This window comes from Galeopterus variegatus, unplaced genomic scaffold (genome assembly GCF_000696425.1).
Source record: "Galeopterus variegatus unplaced genomic scaffold, G_variegatus-3.0.2 Scaffold714, whole genome shotgun sequence".
In the NCBI taxonomy this organism is placed as follows: Eukaryota; Metazoa; Chordata; class Mammalia; order Dermoptera; family Cynocephalidae; genus Galeopterus; species Galeopterus variegatus.
Genome location: NW_007726825.1, coordinates 397,011 through 414,776, shown reverse-complemented (window position 1 = coordinate 414,776; position 17,766 = coordinate 397,011). Strand labels below are relative to the sequence as shown.

The 17,766-nt window shown below is 48.1% G+C and overlaps 1 protein-coding gene across 1 annotated transcript in view; it reads right to left on the bottom strand.

The window, feature by feature from the left end:
- ARHGAP39 (Rho GTPase activating protein 39) overlaps positions 1-17,766 on the bottom strand; it is a 47,362-nt gene that overhangs the window by 21,562 nt on the left and 8,034 nt on the right. Inside the window, exon 2 of the mRNA XM_008571748.1 lies at positions 3,990-4,073. Coding sequence (XP_008569970.1) covers positions 3,990-4,073 — 84 coding nt within the window. The remainder of the gene's footprint in view (positions 1-3,989; positions 4,074-17,766) is intronic.

Here is a 17,766-nt window from a genome sequence, read left to right as displayed (position 1 = left end):
GGGAGTCTGAGCGGCAGCACAGGCCCAAGGCCCCAGCCCATGGGATGTCCCAGGGAGGGCCCTCGAGCCCTCGCTGCCTCAAGCCCTCTCTGATGACTTCTGAATGATTCTGTGTTTCCTTCAGCTTCTCCAGCAGCTCTCGGTAGGGGTCGGTGTGAGCTTAGTCTGTCCACTACTGCGGGGAGTGGACATCCCGAGCATCTGAACCACCTGTGCAGCTTGTTCTGCAGCCTCGGTCCCTCGGATGGACGCTGGGCCTTTCGGGGGTAGGTGGGGCACGGCTGGGAGTGAGGCTGCAGCTCCAGAACCCCAGGCACCAGGGCGCTCAGCACAGCCACGGGCAAACCCTGCAGGCTGGCCTCGCTGCCCAGAGGGACAGTGTGCAGCAGGGCCGGGATGCAGGCTTCCGCTCCTGGACCTGCACGCGGCTGCTCCCGGCCTGCCACCAGGGGAGTGGAGGGCAGAAGCCCATGTAGCAGGGCCTGGCAAACCCTGAGGAGCGGCCGCAGTGTCCACCCCTCTGCTTCCAGCTGCAGGGCTTGGGAAGGTCATGTGACATCCTTATGCCTTAGTTTCTGCATTGGTTATAATGAACATTAAATGGTGTATGAACCGTTATTTTTGCACACCTGTGACCCCTCCACTCAACACCAACTTTGGTGTTAACCTGGCCTGGGGATCCTGGAGAGGCTGCAGCAGACGGTCAAACACTGCTGCCGGCTGTGGCCCAAGAGGCCTCTGGTCAGCTGTCAGGAGAGGACGTGCTCTGCTCTGGGAACCAAGAGCTGTTCCATCCAGTCAGGGTGGAGATGGGGAAACAGGAAGTCGTGTGCCCACCCTTGCCATGCACAGCACCGGAGTCATAGGTGGGGAGGCCCCAGACCCTCCCTGGGTTGTACAGAACAGACGCAGTGCCAGCCAATGAGGACCAGCTCTGGTCAGAGGGGTCTCTCTCACCTCGCTCGCACCCCTGGCCTCACCCGCCCGTCCGCCCTCCAGGCAGCTCCATGCTCACCCCTGGCTGTTCTGCAGCCCCACGCCCTGGGTCCCCCCAACTCTACTGCTCTGCTCTTCTCAGTGCCCTGAACCTCACACCCAGCGTCCAGGACCCGGCTGTGATTCTCATCCCCGGTTTCCTGAGCTTGTCCCGGAGGCTGTGCTGCCCCTGCCACCCACGTCTTTCCTCCGGGCCTCTCTCTTCTCCTGCTCCCACGCTGTCCTCCTCCTCCTCCTCACCCCTTCCCTAATCCCTGTGCCAACTCTGTAGGGTAGAGGCACAAGGGTGGAGAGACCATCTCCACCATCTCTGAAAAAAATGGGAACTGACCACCATCCGCCGCGGGTTGTTCAGTGGGTGCTTTCAACCACCATGAAAGTGGGAAATGGCTCTGGAAATACTACAAGCCAGGGGGCGGGCAGGGCCCCATAGGGCGTTTCTCCAGGGCCTAATTTCAAAGGAAGAATCGAGAGCTTCACAAAGCTGAAAGCAGAAATGAAGGAAAGCCGTGCTTTGTGGGCCGAAGCCCTGCAGCACACAGAGCAGGGGGCAGGTCAGAGGAAAACCCTCTGCTCCAAAGTCTGTAAGTGCAAGTACAGTCATGCTCTCACCGAGCAAGATGCAGTTATGTTTGATAAACAATGTCAAGCCTCAGCACCCGCGTCCCCTGTGGCCTCCCGATGGCCCCCTGGCTGGGGCCTGTGGGCTCAGGATGTGCCCTCAGAGGCGGCGCCAGCTGCCCCTGGATGGGCCCCCTTCCTCAGCCATGCCTATGTCAGCTCCCGGTTCCTTCCGCTTCCTGCTCCCCTGGGCAAGCACATTAGCTCCTGAAGCGCCAGCAGGCTGAGCTCCAGGGTACATCCCCTCCCTGCCCTGGCCACTGCCACCTGGATGTCCTGTCCTCACTTGGACTTGCTGGAGCCACCTGCCAGATGCTCAAGCCGGAGGATTGGGTGTTGGCTGTCACATCTCCATTCCTTCCCACTGTCTCCAAATTCTTCCAGCTTTACTTTATAAATATTCCTTAAGTCCACTGGTCCTCTATCCTGATGCTGCACCTACTCCAGGCCAGAGAGGTTCCTGCTGGGGCACCGCATCTGGAACATCCCTCTCCCCCATGAGAAATTCCTGGGGGAATCAGAGGTCAGCAGCGGGTGAGACCTGAAGCAGCAGGCAGCACCGAGGAGGACTGCAGGGCAGTGCTGCGAGCTTGGGCAGTTCCGAGTGCAGCTGCTGCACCGATATGAGGGCTGCTATCAAGCTGGGAAGTTGTCTCTTCATCCCAATAAGCAGAGAACACCAGACGCAATTCACCTTTACCAGGCTGGGCAGCAGCATACCTTCCCGGCAGCTCAGGGCTTGGTCTGCTCTCCGGCTCTGTCTTATTTATTTCACAGGGACTTTGATTTCCTGCCATCCCACATACTTCATGCTGATCGACTACACCGATGCCCTGGGGGCCTGGCTGCTCCTGTGCTCTTTGCAAGAGCCCTTTCTGCAGGCTCATGGGGGGTGCTGGGCGCCAGGTCTCCTCCCTTTCCGGGAGTACCTGCGTGGCTGTGGCAGTTCACACCCACAGCCTCTAGCATGCCCAGGGCGGTGCTCAGGAGCGGCTCCATGTGGGAACCTGGCACTGTCAGCACTAGCCCCAGCAGACACTGTCACCTTCTGTAACTGCTTGACTCCGCCCTCTGTGACCCCCCAGGAACACATGTGCCTTTTCTTCCAGAGGCCTAGATCATGGTGTGGATGACAAAAACTTGCTCTGGCAGATGGGATGGCCACACAAAGATCTGTCTTCCAGCAATGTCTGACTCTGGAGAGTGTGGTCCCCCTTCTCACCCTGAGAACACACACAGCTGCAGACTCTCAGCAGAAAGGACTGAGGACTTCTCAGGATGGGGTCTGACCACCCCTTCCCCACCTGCTCCACTCTCCTTGCTAAAAATACGCATCATCTGAGGATGTAGGTGACCCCACTGAGGCGAGCCTCTTGCTCTCACATGCCTGCTGACACCTCCTGTAGACCTGGCTGCTGCTTCTAGACATGACCAGGCCTCTGTCCCAAGGTCTCAGTGATGGGGGCAAGAGGGGATGGATGGTGGAGCTTCCTGGCATGGAACTCAGTCAACTCACAGTGACCACTGGGTCAGCCACCTACTGGTCTCACTGATGAGGAAATAGAAGCCACATGAGGCTATGAAACATACCCACAGCCAGGCAGCCACACTGCTGGGACTAGGGCAGGCTCCAAGTCCCTTCTACACCCCTGGTCTTCAGCAAATACAAACTTAAGAAGCAAAGCCAGTTACAACTTACAAGCTCTGATCATTCACTTGAGCAGACTGCCAAAGCCTCCTCAGGTCTTCCAATTCATCCCCCAACATGACGTTGCTCATGGGTGGTCTGTGCTAGACACACCCAGGCCACCCACAGGGACAGCACCTGCCTGAGCCCTTCATGCCCCACAGCAAACCAGTCACCACCATGGCCAGGAAGAAGTCCAGGTGGCAGCTCCAGCCTGGACACACCGATTGTTTGTGACACAGCCCCGCCTACCCAGTGTAAAGGCACTAGGGGCCTAAGTGTGGTCTCTGGCACCTTCCAATGCTCTGCAAGTCTGCCCCTGGGCTGAGAGAGGCCAAAGCCCACCACCTTCCCTACAACTAATACAGACTGTCCACTGGGCCTGGTGGGCACTCTGCCCTGTGTGGCCCAGAGCTGCCTGGGGGTGGACCACACACCGAGGACCCCAGGACCTGGCTCCCCTGGGGACAGCTCTACATGGACTCTGCCCAGGCCCCAGCGCCGGCAGCCTCCACAGCCCCTCATGCTGCCCCGGCTCAGTGTCAGCTGTGCTGGGCCCACCTGCTGGGCCCCCTTGCTAGCTGCTTCCTGCTGAGCAGACTCTTCTCCAGTTACCCCAGCTCCACCCGCCTGGGAAGCCACCTTCAGATCAGCACACAGGGTCGCACCCAGGACAGCGTTCTACCTGCAGTGAAGCAGCTGGCCGTCTGCGCCATAATCCCGGTAAACCTCATAGTCCTTCTCAAGGAACACTCCTGGTGGGGAAGAACTGAAATACAGCAAAACAAAGAAATATATGAACACAGCACAATAACTTAAAAGTACAGTATGTTTACCACCACCCACCTGTCCCTGACTTTTAGAATGCGGGTGTTGCCTGTTTGGTTTCCTACAGATGGCCGAGTCCTGGCTCCAGCCAACACAGCTGTCCCCTCATCAGTCCAGTCAGGTATTCTTTCTGCCCTAAGCCCACCTCCTCCCAGCAGGGAGAGCCCCTGTGCTAGTCAATGCAATAAGACAAGGAAAAAGCAAGAAACTGAAAAGTTTGAAAGAAAGAGATAAAAATTACCATTCATTGTCAGCCTAGAAAAAAACCAAAAGAATCAATGGAAAAACCACTGGAATTATTAAAGGAGCCTGGTAATGTGGCCTTCACTTACCTAACACAAGCCACCAGCGGCTTTTCTGTGCACCAGCAACTAGTTAGAACCAAGTTCACCTCTGTGACAATGACGGTAACAACAACAAAGTGAGACACAAGTCCTAGGCATGAATACACAGGTGTGTGGGGCTCAGAGTGAGACCAGGAAGTTTTATGAGACAGGTGGAGAAAGACGGGACGTGTAACAGAGAAGTGCACAGTCCTGGAGGGGGCACTCAGCAATTATAAAGATGCAACTTCTTTCCAAATTCGTTAATAAGTTTAATGCAAATTCTCATAAAAATTCTAATAGTTAGAATGTTTTAGAAGTTCACCCCTCCCCCGAGACATGTAAAAATTGCTGAGGAAGACCTGAGAAGTGTGATGGGAGAGGATGGCACTTGCAACATCAGATACAAGCAAGAACACCAAGTCCCACAACTGTAACAGTGCGGTTCAGGCTGAGGAGTAGGTTCCAGAATACGAGAAAGCCCAGATGTTGACCCAAATCCATATAAGGACTGAGTCCCGCAGCCCCCGGCGGGGCGGGAGGAGCACGCTGCTCACACCGAGCGAGCGGCGGCCGAGGCCAGGAAGCAGGTGGAGTGTTTAAGGGACCCACAGGGGAGGGCCGGCCGGTGAGCTCAGCTGGGTGGAGGTCAGTGTTGTAACACCAAGGTCAAGGGTTCCATCCTCACACCAGCCAGCTGCTGGAAAACAAAACGAAAAACAAAACAAAACAACAACAAAGACCTGCAGAGGATATGCCAGAAGGTTAACAGACAGCACTGGGCAGGGGACGTTTTCTTCTACATGATTATGCGGACTTTCTATGACTAATGTGCACCACTTCTCTGACAAAAATGTCACTGTTTTTTTAAAAAAAGTTGAAGACACAAATGGCAAATGTTAACACTGGCTGGTGGTAAATGCTTCCAAACAGATACTCATGTTTAATAATTAAAAAATTTAAAAAGCTAGAAATGTGAAAAACCATATGCAAACTCATCTACAAGATATCTGTCTCCAGTTCTATATCAATTGGCACATCCCTCCTGCTGTCTCTGGCTGGTCACCAAAAGGTGACCGAGGCCCTGCAAAGCCACAGCTGCAGCCACTGTCCTGCAGGCTCCCTGTGCTCACTGTGGCTTTACACAACACCCCGTTCTTCTTCCTTGGGGACACGCTATCTCCTGGGAGATGTGTGGAGAAGCCACCTCCACTGGCTGCAGCCTTCACCTCAGCATCCTGGAGACACAGTGGGCTCCAAGCCACCAGAGGTTGGGCTCAGACTGCATGTGGCTCCCTGGGCCCTCGGGTCTCTGACATTCCCCTCTCCATTTCTACCTTCAGCCACCAGTTCTAGAGGCTGTGTCCACATCCTGTCCCCAGACCTCTGCCAATGTATCGAAGCATGCCTTGAACCCTCACTGAGCTCTACCTCTGTGCTGGGCCTGGGCCTGGGGCAGGGCAGACACACTTTTATTTCCATGGAGCAAACTAGAACCTCAGGCAGCTATGGGACCGAGATGGGGAGCAGTACCAGGGAGACAGGGACAGCTCTCCATGAGGGATGTTTGAGCAGGGAGTGGAGGAAACAGGAGACCTGGCACAAGAAATCACAAGGGGGATGAGTGTGCTACATCCCAGGAACAGAAAGGGGCCCCTGTGCTGAGGCATAGTAGGTACTGAGGGGGACACAGAGGGGCCTGAACCAGGTCAGGCTGGGCACAATGACAAGGCCGCAGTTCACTTTAAGTCAGGCCAGCAAACTCTAGCCACGTCCTGCCTGCTGCTTGTTTTTGTCTGATCTGTGAGCTACAAATGGTTTTCATATTTTTAAATGGTGGGGAAAAAGTAACATATAGAATATTATTTTGTGATGTAAAAACTACATGAGATTCAGATTTCAGTCACCTTTATGGAGATCCAGTTGTGTTGATTTGCTTATGTATCATCTGTGGCTGCCTTTGCATGACTGTGACAGACACCTGACATAGCATGTCAACTCCACGGTGGTGCTCCTAGAACTCGGCAGCGTTTGCACCAGACCACGGCACCTTATTGTTTTTATTGCCAGTGCACATGCTGTCGAGACAGGAAAGGAACAGTGGACCTCAAATGTCATGCTTCCAGGGCACCGAGGAACATGGGCTGTTCTGAGACTGGTTTAGACAGAGAACACCGTGTCCACTGCGAGTGACACACAGCTGTGCAACACACCTGGATCAGTAGGCAAGCACCCATCGCAACATTCCCAACCTGCACAATGGTCAGAACAATTTTAAATGGAAACAGGAACTGTGAAATGGAGTATCTCATCACCGTAGATTTTATAACAAAAATTAAAATGGCCTCTACACTGAAGTAAGTTTTAAAGTGGCTCATTTGGCCTGGCCAGTGGCTCGCTTGGTTAGAGCGTGGTGTTGGTAACACCAAGGTCAAGGGTTCAGATCCCCATACTGGCCAGCAACCAAAAAAAAAAAAAAAGGTTCACTTGTTAGCCAAGCAAGAAAAGCTGTTCACTGATGGTGAGTTAATTAAACTGTACTGAGTGTGTCCAGAGAAAATAAACTTCCTTAGGATTATTATTCCTCTGGCAAAAGCAGCTTCTCGAACAGCTGAGGACAGCAAGAAACATCATCACAGTCAAGTGATTACAGGGATTTTCCTTGGCTCTTCATGAGTTGACATGTTACTGAAGCTACTCAGTTGTCACTTATTCAAAAAGTCAACGCTAGCTTTGAAGTTACTGAAGAATGAGCCTCTGTGATTTGTCCTCAAGGAGCAACCACAGCAGAGAATATTTTTAAATAAGTTGAGAAGACACTAATTCAGTACAACCTGAAGTGGAACCTGCTAAGATGTGTTAAAACTGATCATGCTAAGAATATGTATGGATCAGAAAAATGCTAGGTTGGACAAATTTACAATGGTCATGGAAATGTAAGGTTATGTGAAAATACACGCCAATGGTCATTTACTGTGTCACTTGTTAGCAGGTACTCTGCGGAAGGTGTCTGGCCATGTCACAAATCATTGAAACTGCAGTGTCAACAGTTAACTTCACTCACTTTCATCATCAATGCTGTGAATCTTTGCCAGAAACAGAAGCCGAGTGCCCTGACCTGCCCCACCACACAGCAGTTCAACAGCATAGCAGAGACAAAGTTTTCCTGCAAGATTTGTGAACTCAGGGTCAAGATTGAAGTTATCTGAATGAGAAAAACTTCCTTCAACCACTATTTTTTTTTTCCTTTTTGTCTTTTTTCGTGTGCGGCAATGGATCGAAACCCTCAGTGTCGCACCCGGACCGGACCGGGACCGGCAACGGGATTGCAACCCTCGGTGCTGCGCCCACACCTCGCTCAGCCAGTGAGCGGGAACCGGTCTGTATGTGGGATCCGAACCCTCGGCGGGAGCGCCACCACACTCCCAAGCGGTGCACTGCAGCAGTGCGCCACCGGGCCGGCCCCTCAACCACTATTAAACACTGAATGGCTTTGGAAATTCATTTTTGCTGCAGACTTCATCATGTTTCTTAATGAATTCAACTTAAAACTATAAGGCATGGGCCGGCCCGGTGGCACACTCGGTAGAGTGCGGCACTTGGGAGCGCGGCGGCACTCCCGCCGAGGGTTCGGATCCCATATAGAGACTGGTCCACTCACTGGTTGAGCGCGGTGCGGGCGCGACACCGAGGGTTGCGATCCCGTTGCCGGTCGCGGTACGGGCACAACACCGAGGGTTGCGATCCCATTACCGGTCACGAAAAAAGACAAAAAGGAAAAAAAAACCCCAAAACTATAAGGCAAACAGTGCTTGTGTGTGAAACATATATTGCAGTAAAGTCATTTCAATGACAACTGATGTCTAAATCATAAGAAATGTCAAGCTGCTCTATCTAGTTCCCATGTTGTCAAAAATTAAAACAAGAAGGAAGATCTTCATTGCCACACAAATTTGCAGCAGATACATTTTCTAAGCTCAAAATATAGTTTCAGCAAAATTTTTAGATCTTAATGTGTGAAGGAAATTTCTGTTTCAAAATCCGTTTAACTGTGCAACTGGGAGCTTCTACCTAACCTTCATTTAGAAGTGATCAATCTGCAATAAAATGACATGCTAAAAGACAAATATTGAGGGAAGAATCTAATAGAATTTCATAAACACCTTCCAAGTGAGGAGTGTGCTCAAGCAAAGCCATAAGCTTGTGGGCTGACATCAGTATTTATTTATTTTTATTATTTTTTTTTTTTAAAGATGACCGGTAAGGGGATCTTAACCCTTGACTTGGTGTTGTCAGCACCACGCTCAGCCAGTGAGCGAACCGGCCATCTGTATATGGGATCCGAACCCGGGGCCTTGGTGTTATCAGCATCGCACTCTCCCGAGTGAGCCACGGGCCGGCCCTGACATCAGTATTTAGCAGTATTTATCTATCTGTGTAAAAAGACATCTTCACAGATGAAGGATGTAAAATCTCATCACGATGGACACCTGCAATTGGTGTTGATGGTGGGGAATGCTAACTCCTTTTGGTCCCTCTGGGCACACCTACTGCGTTCCCTCCTCAGAACGGGCACTTGGCGCTTCCTCTGCTGGACCAGCATCCCCTCATATCTGACATGACTTGTTCTCACAGAATTCAGTTTCCTGTTCAAAACAAACCATAATGAGGAGAAAACTCAATCAACTGAACCTGACTCAGAATTAACAAAGATGATGTAATTAGTAGAGAAAGACATTAAGAGTTATTAAAACTATATTCCATATGTTCAAAAAGCTAGAAAAAAGACTAAACGTGTTAAGTAGATACACAAAATATACAAAAAGACCCAAATTAAAGTTCTAGAGATGAAGAAAAAAAAAAGTTCTACAGATGAATGTCACAATGTCCAAAATGAAAAATATACTGGAAGGGATTAATGGAACAACAGGCATTACAGAAGAGAACATTAGTAAATTTGAAAGCATAACAATAGAAACTACCCAAAATGTAACACAGAAAAAACAAAGACTAAAAATAAGTAAACAAAGAATATAAAGAAAAAGAAAATCCTGGAGCACCAGTGAGCTGTGGCTTAACTTCAAGTGGCCTAATATATATGTAATTGGAGTCCTGGGTGGAAGGTGGGGTGGGCTGAAAAAATTTTGAAAGAAAAAATGAAAATTTATCAAACGTGATGAAAACTATAAACCCATACGTTCAATAAGCTCAATGAATTCCAAGCACAAGAAATATAAAGAAAATTACATAAAGACAATATCTTAATCAATTGCTTGAAATCAGCAATGCAGAAAAAATAAAGGCAGACAGAATAAAAAGACACATTATGTAAAGAAACACACAAAAAAAGATGACAGCAGACTTCCTGTCAGAAATAATGCAAGCCAGAAGACACTGGAAGGGCTGGCTAGTTAGCTCAGTTGGTTAGAACGCAGTGTTAGAACACCAGTATGAAGGGTTTGGACCTTCATGCTGGCTAGCTGGGGTGGGGGGGGAGACCATGGAGTTACAAAAAGAAAAAAACCTGGAAATCTAAAATTCCAGACCCAGCAAAAATATCTTCCAAAAATGAAGATGAAATAAAGACTTTTGCAAAAATACAAAAGTTAAACGTGTCATTATCAGCAGACTTGTATTTCAAGAAATGTTACATGACATCCTTCAAGCACAAAGAAATGATACCAGATGAAAATCTGCATCTATGCAAGAAAGGAAGAGCATTGTTGCCAGAATGCGGGGGCACCAAGGGCCTCGATCATGCCCCCCACTTCTTCCTTCTCCTACTCTATTCCCCTCCATCTTCCCCTCTTCACCTCACCCCCAACTGCTCCACAATATCTTAGAATGTAAAGAAAAAAATAAATAAAATTTAAAAATTAAAAAAAAAAAAGCACTGGAAATGGGAACTATGTGGGTTAATGTAAAAAACTTTTCTTATTATTTAAATCTCTTTAAAAGAAAATTGACTGCTTAAAGCAAAAATAGTGACAATGTATTGAGATGTTTATAACAAAGAGAGATAAAATATATACAGCAATAGGATAAAGTGTGGGAGGAGAGAAGTGGAACCTAACAAATGCTGTACTATGTTCTTACACCATACATGAAGTGGTATAATATCTCTTGAAGGTCAAGAGTGATAAGTCAATATATACTATAAACCCTCAAACAATCACTAAGAAAACACAGCAAAGAGCCATACCTAAGAATCCAACAGAAGGAGATAAAGTGGAATAAAAAAAATGTTCAGGCTAGCCAGTTAGCTCAGTTGGTTAGAGTGTGGTATTATAACACCAAAGTCAACAGTCTGGATCCCTATACTGGCCAGCTGCTGAAAAAAAGAAAAAAAGAAAAAGAAAAAAAAAAAAAGAGCTCAATAACCAAAAAGAAGACAGAAAAAGAGAGAAAACAGAACAAAGAACAGATGGAACAAATTTAAAAAAAGCAAGGTGACAGATTTAAACCCAATCATATAAATAATCATATTAAATGTTAGTGGTCTAAATTCCCCAATAAAAAGGCAGAGATGGTCAGATTGGACTAAAAAGTAGGATCTAACAATATGCTGCCTACAAGAAAAGTCACAATAAAGAGAAAAAAATAGTAAAAGTTTAAAGTAAAAAGTTGGAAAAACAGACACCATGCTAATGCTAATCAAAAGAAAGCTGGAGTGGTATAGAAATAGATTTCAGAGCAAATAATACTACTAGGAATAAAGAGGGTAATTTTGTAATGATGAAGGGATCACTTCATAAGAGAACATAATAATACTAAATGTTTATGCACCTAACTACAGAGCTTCAAAATACTTCTGGATATTTATCTGAGAGAAACAAAAGTGTATGTTGATATGTACATGTACTATGTACATGAATGTTCATAGTAGTTTTATAGTAATAGCTCAAGCCTGGAAACAACCTCAATGCCCATCAAAAGGTAGTACATCCATACAATGGAGTGCTACTCAGCAGTGAAAAAAGAATACACTGTCGACACATCCTGGCGGAGGGGAACAGCAGCAGGTAGCACGTCCCAGCATGGCCCCAGCATCTCCCACTTAGGACCCAGTCATCCCGCTGTGGACAGCACACAGCAGCAGGCGTGCCGTGTGGCCCCAGCCCCCCGTGACAGCCCTGAGTCTGCTCAGGTGGCACCTGCGCAGATAGTCAGATGAAAACCTGGGCTCACTGTGGTGCTGGCTGCTGGCTGCTCTGGGTGGATGGGACCTCTGTGTGTGGGGTGGGACAGTCCAGGATGTCAGTGCTCTAGGGTTCTGGCACATCAAATCCCAGGCTCAGTCTGGGGCCCACCACCCCCTCAAGCAGCAACCAAGGACCACACAGATAACTCAACTGCTCTGAACTGGGTCCTGCTCTGCAATGGGCTGCCTTTTCTCCCAAAACAGGTCTTCCCACTTAAGAGGGCAAGCCTCTTCTCTGCCTCTGCCCCTGCCTCCCACAGGTGAAGCTGCCACCTCGGCTCCTGGGTAACCCAAGCTGTGCCTCTGGGGGAATCCCACCATGCCTGGCCTGACCCCGCAGGTCCCTGCTTTCAGCCAGCACAGCAGGTGGAGCCCCCACAGCACCCCTGTTGCTCCCCATGGGACAAGGCTTGGTACAGAAAACCAATCTAGCCAGTGTTTCTGGTGTTGACATTGAACTAAGCCTCACTTTTCTTTTTGGCAACGAACGATCTTAGGAAAAATAAAACCAGACAGAACCATCAAGGTTAGAAGACAAGAGAGGTTGTATAGTAAAGAGGTCAGCTCTCCTGGAGTCTGCCCACCAAATGGCAAGACACGCTGCAAAGGGTCAGCACAGTGTTGGCGTGAGACGGGTGAATAGACCTGAGACATAATGGAGAGCTCCAGTGAGTGGGTGTGTTGTGGGGGTGTTAAATTTAATATGTGGTAAAGGGCTACTGCCTGACAATGGTCACAGGGTAAGCTGTTTAGGAGGTGGACACTGGACCCCTCCTACCCCCCCACAGGACAGACCACAGTAGATTAAAGCCTCACTGTGAATAAGAGAATATCTTTGGACACACGGCTAGGGAAGAAATTTTTAAATAAAACATTAAAAACATAAACCATAAGGCAAAAACTAACAAACGTGGTTGCGTGAAAATCAAGGATACCATGGATAAGTCAACAGGCAGACAAGAGAAGATGCTCTGATGTCTAAACCAACAAGGAACTGACATCTCGAATATACAACAAACTGGGCCGGCCCGTGGCTCACCCGGAAGAGTGCGGTGCTGATAACACCAAGGCTACGGGTTCGGATCCCTATATAGCCATGGCCGGTTTGCTCACTGGGTGAGTGTGGTGCTAACAACACCACGTTCAAGGGTTAAGATCCCCTTACCAGTCATCTTTTAGAAAAAGAAAAATATACAATAAACTCCTGTGTATTAGTCTGTTTTATGTTGCTTATAACAATATGTGGAACTGGGTAATTTATAAGAAAATAAAATTTATCACTTACAGTGTCTGAGGCTGGGAAGTCCAAAGTCCATCTGGTGGTGGTGACAGTGACCCAGGGGTCTCACATTCTAAGATGGTGGAAGCAGAGAGAGCAGAGAGGGACAGACTCTCTCTTCTTTTACAGCCCTCAGAACCACACCCCTGACCACCATTTTTAATCCATTCACTACTGCACAGTCCTATAATCTAATCACCTCTTCAAGGTCCCACCTTACAATTAACATAATAGGATTTCCCACCCTCTTAACGGTCATGGTAGGGGCTGAGTTTCTAATATACAAAACTTGAGGGACACAATTCAAGCTTCAGTGAGTTTTGGGGGGACATAATTCAATCCACTACATCCCGCAAGCTAACACATAAAATTAACCAGCAACCCCAGCAGAAAAATGAGCGAAAATGTAAGCAGTCAATTGACACATAAGAAAACTCTGAGGATGAGGAAGCACATCGGGACTAATAAACCCAATGAGAAGCAGAGAAGCGAAAATCAGAACATCAGTGAGATCCCGTCTAAGTGACGAGATCAGCCAGGTGCAGCCCGGCGCTGGCTGCAGGGCCGCCCTGCTGGCTGTGCGGTGGTGCGGGCGTCCCCACACTGGCAGGTAGAGCAGCGTGCCTGGAAGGCAATGAGGAAACCGGTCCCATGAAGAAGGGCCCTGCCCTCCTCAACAAGAACCCCCTCGAACGCCACGACCCGGGTGGGACAGCGTGAAAGGAAGAAGGTTGGGTGAGGCAGAAGGCGGTCTGCGTGGACACAGTGAGATAGTGGCGGGCCTTCCGCTGTGCCAGCACTCTCCTGGCCATGACTGGAACAACCCCACCACATGCAAGACAGGTATCCAGACTGCATTAGAAAAATACACCAAACAGCTACACATTATTTGTAAGAAAAACACCTAAAGGATAAAGGACTACAAAGTGACAGGATGGCAAAGATGCGAGAGGCAAATCCTGACCAAAGAGACACAGGGCACCACGAACATCGTGCAAAATGACTTCAAGGCAAAACACAGAGAGGCGAGGAAGGACAGCAACGTGAGGACAAAAGGAAAAACTCATGGAGAACAGCAGTTCCAGGCTCATGCGCAGCCAGCCCACAGCTTCACTGCACAGGAAGTGCACAGATTCTCCAGGAGGACCGGACGGGCCCTTCCTTCCAGGGGAAGACTGCACCTCTCAGAACTGATAGATCAGGTGGACAAAAGACTAGTATGAAACTTGATAGATACGATTAACATATTTGATCTGATCAACATACACAGAGCCCAGGCCCAACAAAAAGAGAACAGAAATTATTTTTGAAGAAGACACAAAATCACTTATAAAAATTCATGCTAGTCCACAAAACCTCCAAAAAAAAAAAAAATGCTTTCTGACCAAAATAAAATAAAGTTGGCAATCAAGAACAAGAATAAAAAATGGCCAATGGTTTTGGAAATTGAGACATTCCTAAATCACAAATGAGTCAAGAATAAAGCATAATTAAAATTATAAAATATTTAAAATTGAACAATGGAAATTCTACATACCAAAAACTGTAATAAAACTAAAGCAATATGTTGAGGGAAATTTACAGTCTCAAGCATTCACTTTAGAAGAAACAGAGAAAATGAATGAGAAAATAATCTCAAATGAGTAAACGTTAGGAAATAAAGAGTAAACACACAGAAGAGAGTTCAATAAAGCCAAGAGTCGGTTTTTAAAAAAGACCCTTACAAAACTGAACGAGGGGCAGAGAAGGCGCACCAGGCTCTGGAGTGAAAACGTCAGCCGCACAGGAGGGAATGTCAAAGCAGACGGAACACGATGAAAAGCTTTACGCCAATGCATCTGCAAACTTAGGTAAAATGGATCATCTAGTAGAAAAACATTTTATAAAATTTGACCTAACAGATAGAAAAACCTGAATATTCCCACAGCCTTAAAGAAATTGAATCAGCTCACACCCAGAAGGCCTGGATGGCACAAGTGCATCTGCCAAATGCTGCAGGAACAGAAGATGCTTCAATGGACAGGAGAAAGAGGAAACACTAACAGTGACATGAAAACCAGTCAAACCCAGGAGGAGGAGGAAACTATAGGCCATTTCTACTCATCCACATGGGAAAAAAATCCTAAACAAAGTATTAGCAACCCGAATCTATTTCAGAGGAAAGTGCCCACTGAAGCTAAAGCTGACCCACTGCACCTGCTTCAGAAACCACAAACACTGAGTATCCCAGGGATGAAAGAAATAGAGGAAACAAGAAAAACCACCAGTTGTAGTAATTTCCTCGGGCTGCTATAACAAAGTGCCACAGGCTGGGTGCTTTAAAACAGAAATTCATTCTCATGGCCCTGGAGGCCAGCAGTCTGAAACCCAGTGGGTTGGTTCCTTCTGAGGCTCTGAGGAAGAAGCTGTCCCAAGCCTGTCCCCAAGCTGTTAGTGCTTGCAGCAAGTGACCCTTGGTGTCCCTGAGCCCAGAGATAACATCGCTCCAATCTCTGCCTCCATCACCATGTGGCTGCCTCCTCCCTGTCTGTCCTCATGTGGCTGTTTTCTCATATAGGATTAAAGGCCTACCCTACTACAGTGTGACCTCACCTTAACTTAACAAATTCTACCTGCAAAGACTCTATTTCCAAATAATGTCCCAATCATAGGTACTGGGGTTAGGACGTCAGTATATCTTTTCGAGGGCACACAATTCAACCCACAACACCAACTATTAACAGGTGCAGAAAACGCACTTGAGGAAATGCTCCACCCATTCGTGACAAGAAGTCTGGAAATAGAAGGGAACCTCCTAAGCCTAACAAAGGGTGTCGTCAAGTCAGAGACGGCAGGCACGACTGGAGTGCTGGAGCACAGGGTGCAGGCTCTCCATGGAGCCACTCAGCTCATTCTCAAGTCCTGCCATCACCACAGGCGATCCCAGAGACGGACGATGAACCTTTAGGTTTAATGAGAGTGCAGTGAGAGTGCGAATCTCAAGACCAGCACATAACCGTCAGTGTCCACACGCCGGTGACAGTCAGCAAGGGAGACTTTTAAAAGAAATATAATTTATAAAAGCTAGAGTATAAAATCGATAAAATACCTGTAAATAAGCCTTAAAACTATGCAAGTCCTTTGTGGAGAAAAATATAAAACTTTACCAGAAGACCTACCATCTTCATAAATGGGGGAACACTTAAGGTAACTTAAGATGTCCATCTCCCCAAACTAATCCATAACTCAACACAATTCTAGTCAAAATCCTAATAGGACTTCTTATGGAAATCCTGATCCCAATAACCCCACATCACCACAGAACTCCCAAGACACTTTTGAAAAGAGGACACTCAGCCCCCAGACGGCAGGGCCCTGGGCAGGACAGGGCAGAACTCAGGCCAGACCCGGAGCCTCTCTGGGGAAGGATAGCCCTGCTAGTGTGGGTGATGGACACATTTAAAAAATAGAATCAGAAAAAGAAACCAATCACTTCACCTAATTACAGGGATGAGTCAAAACCAATAAAGAATTCAAAATGGTCACAATCCAATAAAAATGAGAAGTTAGATGCAGCCCAAAATTTGACAGATCTACTCAGTGAGAGGAAGCAGATTCTATGCACTTCAGTGCGGACTCTACACGGGAGAGTTATTTTTAAAAATGTTAACTCCAAGCCCGCTTGTCCATTCGTTTTTTAACATCTTGATTTTCACAACCTGCCTTTGACTCGCACACGATAAGCCGCTCCCCATCTCCCGCTGGGAGAGAGTGACGCTAGGGACCGTCTATTCCGCCATCTTGACCGGAAGTCCCAAACTGCTTCTCTGCCAGGTCAGAACCAAGGGGCCTTCTCCAAGCCATTTGAAACCACTTGGGTCGCCTGATAAGCGGATTTTTAAAACATTTCCTTTTGGGCTGTTCATTGCTAGCGTACAGAAAGAAATCTAACTTTTTTGTGTGTTGATCTTATATCCGGCTGCAGCTTTTCTGAGTTTTTTTTTTTAGCTCTAGTAGTCTTCTTGTATGTTTTCTGGGATTTTCTATATATAGGGCCGTGTCATCTATGAGTATAGTCTTACATCTTCTTCTCCAGCCTGGATGCCTTTTATTTCTTCTTCTTAACTGATTTCTGTAGATAGAGCCTACAGCACAGGGTTGCATAGCAGGGGTGAAAGTGGGCAACCTTGTCCTGTTCCTGATCTTAGGGTGAAGCTGTGAGTCTTTTTCTATTGAATATGACGTGAGTTGTGGGGTTTTTATAAGTATCCTTTATCACATTGAGGAAGTTCCCTTTTATTCCTCATTTTCTGATCCAGCAGCCAGGCCCAATGCGTACGGAGCACAGAGACGTCCAGCATGGGAGAGAGAAGCTCTGTAGAGTCCACACACCCTGTGGGGGAGCTGCCGCCACGTGATCCAGCAGGAGGTAGGCTTCACCGCCACCACCTGGCTCCATCCCAAGCCTGGCCTAGTGTGCACAGAGCAGAGAGACATCCAGCAGGGGAAGGGGTAGCTCTGCAGAGACCACATGCTCTGTGGTGCCTTGGCGCATCCCAGCAGCCCGGGCCAGAGTGCACAGAACAGGGAGAAGTCCAGCATGGGAGGTGGAAGCTCAGCAGAGACCACATACCCTGCGGTACCACCCCATGATCCAGCAGCCTGGCAGAGTCCAAGCTGACCAGAGAGGTGGCTCCCCGGAGAGGCCCAAGACCCAAAGCAACCAAACATGCAAGGCACTAGTGGCCAACTGAGCAGTCACTGAGGTAGCCATACCAAATTGGCAACCACAGCAACATCTTAGCCAGTCAATAGTGTCAAACCTGTGGACTGTGAAACCCACTGCCACAAT